General features: G+C 32.1%; 1 protein-coding gene across 2 annotated transcripts in view; it reads left to right on the forward strand.

Moving 5' to 3' along the window:
• The window catches only part of TMTC3 (transmembrane O-mannosyltransferase targeting cadherins 3), a 46,195-nt gene extending 40,539 nt beyond the window's left edge, over positions 1 to 5,656 (forward strand). Inside the window, exons 13-14 of one of the 2 annotated variants that reach the window (XM_074325305.2) lie at positions 2,236 to 2,462; positions 4,159 to 5,656. In XM_074325305.2, coding sequence (XP_074181406.1) covers positions 2,236 to 2,462; positions 4,159 to 4,973 — 1,042 coding nt within the window. In that variant the 3' untranslated portion in view covers positions 4,974 to 5,656. The remainder of the gene's footprint in view (positions 1 to 2,235; positions 2,463 to 4,158) is intronic. The other variant, XM_074325306.2, reaches the window with a different exon arrangement.
• Positions 5,657 to 6,000: the final 344 nt, after the last annotated feature.

A 6,000-nucleotide genomic window follows, 5' to 3' on the forward strand; every position in this document is an offset into this window, starting at 1 on the left:
CCGGAAATATAATTAAATTAGAAAGATTTGTAAAATAGTTTTCAAATTGTGATCCTCAGGTCCAGATGTGTTTCTCAAAGGTGTCTGCAGGTGGCACTAGCGCCCCTTCCACCCTTCCCGATCAGCTTTAATTCTTTTTTTTCAATAAATAGTCATTTTAAAAGATGACAAAAAGTTAATATAAGAATGGGTAAAAAAAAATTTCACATGTTCTACTTTTTGTATAGTAAGACTTCTAACATAGATTAAAATACTGAAATTTCCCTATCACTACTGTATTTTTCTTCTTCAAATGCTATTTGGTCTCCAGACAAATTGATCTCCCACTCTGGTTACTGATGTACTCTATCTAGTCTGACTCCTTTTAACATATATTCAAAAAACGTATTTTTTCTATTTCCCTTTCCTGGTTACCGCCCCACATGTTACTGTCTAAAATCAGGCATGCTTTTTCCTTCTTTAATAATATTTGAAAACATATCAAGCCAAATTTGCCAGACTCATGAGTTTAGGCATGAGGACAATTTCAGATAGTTATTTTTGGTTTTGTTTTTTTATTAAAATTGGGATAATACGGGTTAATAACATATAATTTTCAGGTATACAAGATTATAATTCAGCTTGTGTCCTCTGTTGTGTGGTCCCCACCCAAAGTCTAGTTTCCTTCCCTTATCATATATTTGATCGCCTTTACCCACTTTGCCCCCCACTCCCCATCCCTTCTTTCCCCTCTGGCAATCCCCATTCTGTTATCTGTATCTGTGAGTTTGTTTTTGTTTTGTTAGTTTTTTCTTACTTTTTGTTTTATATTCTATATATGAGTGAAACTCTACTTTTTTTGTCCTTTTCCATCTGACTCATTTCACTTAGCATAATCTCAAGATACATCTATATTGTCACAAATGGCAATATTTCATTTCTCTTTATGGCTGAAAAGTATTCCATTGTGTGTGTGTGTGTGTGTGTGTGTGTGTGTGTGTGTGTGTGTGTATCACATCTTCTTTAATCGCCCATTACTGGACACTTAGGTAGTTTCCATGTTTTGGCTGTTGTAAATGATGCTGCAGTGAGCATAGGGGTACATATATCTTTATGAAGAAGCAAATAAGTGTTTTCATAATTTCAGGTAAATACCCATAAGAGGGATTGCTGGATCATATGGTAGTTGTATTCTTAACTTTTTGAGGAACCTTCTTATTGTTTTCCATAGTGGCTGCACTAATTTACATGCCTGCAAACAGTGTACGAGGGTCCCCTTTTCTCCCCAGTCTCTCCAACACTTCTTATTTCTTGTCTTTTTTTATAATAGTAAATCTAACACGTGTGAGGTGGTATCTCATTTGGGGTTTTGATTTGCCTGTCCCTAATAACTAGTGATGTTGAACAGCTTTTCATACACCTGTTGTCCGTGTGCATATCTTGCTTGGAGAAATGTGTGCCCATTTTTTAATTGGATTGTTTTTTGTTTTTGCTGAGTTGTGTGAGGTCTCTATGTATTTTGGCTATTAGCCCCTTATTAGCAGTATTGTTTGTAAATATCTTCTTCCATTCAGTTGGTTCCTCTTTCTTTTTGTTGATGGTCTCTTGCTGTGCAGAAGGTTTTTTTCAGTTTGATGTCATTCCATTCATTTATGTTTGCTTTTACTTCTCTTGCCTTTAGGGTCAAGTTCACCAAAACCCCTGTGAGACCAAGGTCCATAAGTTTAGTGCCTATGTTTTCTTCTGTTTGTTTTATTGTTTCAGGTCTTACATTCAAGCTTTAATCCATTTTGAGTCAGTTTTTGTGTATGGCATCAGATAGTAGACTAGTTTCATTCGTTTACATGTGGTTGTCCAGTTTTCCTAATGCCATTTATTGAAGAGACTGTCCCTTCTCCATTGTTTATTCTTAGCTCCTTTGGCAAAATTAGTTGTCCGTATATGTGTGGGTTTATGTCTGGGCTCTTAATTTTATTCCATTGATCTTTTGTCTGTTTTTCTGCCAGTACCATACTGTTTTGATTACTGTAGCTTTGTAGTGTAGTTTTAAGTCAGGGAGTATGATACCTCAAGTTTTGTTCTTTTTTATCTCAGAATTTCTTTGGCCAAATGGCTACGTTTGAAAGAAAATTTTAAGAACCTAATTTAAAAGGAAAAAGAAAACTATGACTATATGGAAAAGCTTAAAACTTGTGAAAAATAGTATCTACAAACTGACATGGTTATAAGTAAAGCTTGTGCTTGGTTTTTCCACAGAGGAGAATTGCTTTTAAAAATGAATAAACCTCTCAAAGCAAAAGAAGCATATCTTAAAGCACTGGAGTTGGACAGAAATAATGCAGATCTTTGGTACAACTTGGCAATTGTACACATTGAACTTAAAGAACCAAATGAAGCCCTAATAAACTTTAATCGTGCTTTGGAACTAAATCCAAAGCATAAGCTAGCATTATTCAATTCTGCTATATTAATGCAAGAATCAGGTATGTTTTCGCAAAATATTTCTATATTTAAACACATTGTAGTTTGAAATATAATAAAACCTTAACAAATTTATATTACCTGTAACATTTTATGAATGGATAGTTTATATCAAAACTGTATAAATTATTTATAGGAATATTTAACATACTTAGAGTAAACCTCTCAAGTAATATTCACTGACATATATGATACTAATTGTTAGTTCTTCTGGTATATGTTAAGATGGATTTTTTTCAGGCAGTCTATTAAGCAATACCTTATTAATCTATTCTGTCATTTTATACATGGAAGTATAATCTCTTATATATAAATATACTGTTTAAATAATATGAACTTGTAAAAATTTTAACATAATTATTTCTAGGAAGCCAAAAGCATTATATGTTTTAGAAAAAATATATTCTATTTGTATCTTGATTTATAAGACCATTTGGTATCATTTTATATCACTTTACTATTTTCTGAGATATTATTGTAATTGGCTATGTTTTCTATAACTTAGTAAAACTAAATTACTAATTACTGTAAATCAGGATCTTTGACATATAGACATTTTAGTCTAAGAAGGTAATATATAGATTTATAATCTTAATTTTTATGTTTGGAAAATCTGTATTTATATTTTTTAGTTAGTTCTTAGATACTTTTTTAAGCTTTTGCAAAAAAAATGAATTGTTCATCAGAACATACTATTTTAGAGCTAAAGAGGACCTTCGAGTTTACTTTTGCCAGCCTTCTTTTATTTAATACATTAGAGAGTGAGGACCAAATAGACCTATTAACTACCCCAAATTCATATTTCCAGTGTAGTAACTAGTGCAAGATAAGAACTTAAGTCTACTGACTTAATTTCAAGTTTTCTTTATTCATCATATTATCAAATAAAAGAATAGAGGGAGGTCTTTATGCCTGCTATTCAAAGAAAGTGTAAATTTAGAGAAGAGCTAATATTTTTGTAAAGTTAGCTGTCCTTAGTAATCACGAAAGATCCCCATTGTCCAACCCTAGGTTGTACCTTAAGCTTTGTAGTTATAGAACTTGAATTTATTTGCATTTATTTGCAATATAGATTATTTTAAATATTTGTTTACTAAATCCTAATTTATATTTATACTTATAAGCTTTATATTTAATGGTATACTTTTAACTTTGAAACGTCCTAAAGAGTTTAAAATAACATGCAAAAAAACTTAGTAAGACTGAAACATTTTGTTTATCCAGTGTTGTCTCCTAAGCATTTTTACATATATCGCGTGTATATCTTAGAAAATTCAATAAGCTAACCCAGAGAATTTAAATAACTTGTTCAGTGTATAAAGTCACAATGTTAACAGAACCAAGTTTGAGTATATAGGTATATATCTGTTTCTTTTTAATTCTCTTTTCTTCCTCTGCTACTCCCAGTTAGCTTCTAAACTGTAAGGAGGTATTTTGCCCCTTTTGGTTTTTGACGCCTTCTTAATGTTTTAAAATTTAGGAAATGAGCTATCATTTCAGTGTTTCAAACACAGTATTTCCTATGAAGACTTTGTGGTTTTCACAAATCAACATTGCTGTTGATGTAGATATAGCAATTAGTTGTTTTGATGCTGTCTTTTTATAATCTTAACTAGATAAAATATGAAAGTGGCTTTTTTCCTCAGATTTAATTTATTTGCTAACAATACTTTTTTTCTTTAAAAATATTATTCATAGGTGAGGTTAAAGTCAGACCTGAAGCTAGAAAACGACTTCTAAGCTATGTAAATGAAGAGCCACAGGACGCTAATGGTTATTTCAATCTGGGAATGCTGGCCATGGATGACAAAAAAGACAGTGAAGCAGAGATGTGGATGAAGAAAGCCATAAAATTACAAGCTGACTTCAGAAGTGCTTTGTTTAATCTGGCTCTGCTGTATTCTCAGACTGCAAAGGAATTACTGGCTTTGCCAGTTTTGGAAGAGTTACTCAGATACTATCCTGATCATATTAAGGGCCTCATTTTAAAGGGGGACATTCTGATGAATCAAAAGAAAGATATAGTTGGAGCAAAAAAATGTTTTGAAAAGATTTTGGAGATGGATCCAAGCAACGTGCAAGGAAAACACAATCTTTGTGTTGTTTATTTTGAAGAGAAGGATTTATTCAAAGCTGAAAGATGCTTGATTGAAACATTGAGATTAGCACCACATGAAGAATATATTCAGCGCCATTTGAATATAGTCAGGGATAAAATTTCTTCATCTAGCTTAATAGAACAGCCAATATTCCCTCCTGCTAAGACTCCAGGTGTAAAAGGAGAAAAAATTCCAATTGAAAATGTAAAAGAAATCAGAAGTGAACCCCGACCCACACAGATAATAAAAACAAGTGATAATAAAAGTCAGTCTAAATCAAACAAACAGGTAGGAAAAAATACAGACAAAGAGACCCCCCACAAAACAACAAAAGAAATCAAAGAAATTGAGAAGAAAAGAGTTGCTGCTTTAAAAAGACTAGAAGAGATTGAGCGTATTTTAAATGGTGAATAGCGTTACTCTGTATCTTGCTACCATCCTTTCAAAGAACAATGTGTATCATGTGACTGCTTACACTGGGAGCTTTGAAAAATAGCAAGGGCTCATAAGAGCCTATCATGAGCTGCCTCTACATAGGATCACAATAAGATGTTTATTAAAGACCTATCTTACCCCAGGGTATGTATTATCTAAGATATGGCTGTAGTTTTCTAAGTTTTGGTGAATGCAGCAGATAAATATTAAGTTATAGATGGCAAATTTGTATGTTTTGTTAGAGGAGGAAGAGTCTTCTGGCAGAATAATCTTAACTATTCTCAAAAGTAGTCTGAGGTCTGAATGATAATCCCTTGGGGTTAAATCCTACATTTGCTGTTTTATTCTGTGAATTCCCATTTATTAGCTGACTTCATTTTTCCTTTACCTGTTGGAATCTGGCTGTGGTTTGAAAACACTGAATACATTCTTCTTTCTTCAGTGACCTTCTGTTTAATCAGTGGACTTTGCACTACAAAAGAATACTGGCTTTATGTTGTATTCTTTTGTTGATTTTTACAAGGAATGCCAGATGAACATTTTAAAATAAGTCATGTGACATATGAGCTTAAGAATGTATTTTCACAATTGTGTGCTTGTCCTTCACTCTCAAATGCAATTTTTAATGAGATAAAGTTTTAAATATATGTACGTACAACACATTTCTTCTAATGGTGCTCATATATACTGTATATTTGTTTTGTTACATAAAAACGAATTCCACAGCATAAACCACATCACATAATCATGATTATCTTGACCTACACTCCCCAAACTATTCATGTTTATTAGTTATACTCATACTGAGAAGTCTCAATAACTAACTGTTTAAACTTTTGAGTTAAAACATAGTAAGTTTCATTTTCATCTTAGTGTTATCTCTCCAGTGTTATTTGAATGTTAATTTTGTTTCCAAAAACACACCTTAATCATTCTTTAGATACCTTAAGTAACTAAATTCAGTTCTCTTAAACTGAAGGCAAACAAAGACACAAAGTTTATTTTT

Source organism: Rhinolophus sinicus, chromosome 1 (assembly GCF_057876585.1).
Source record: "Rhinolophus sinicus isolate RSI-liver-muscle chromosome 1, RSI-T2T, whole genome shotgun sequence".
Classification (NCBI taxonomy): Eukaryota; Metazoa; Chordata; class Mammalia; order Chiroptera; family Rhinolophidae; genus Rhinolophus; species Rhinolophus sinicus.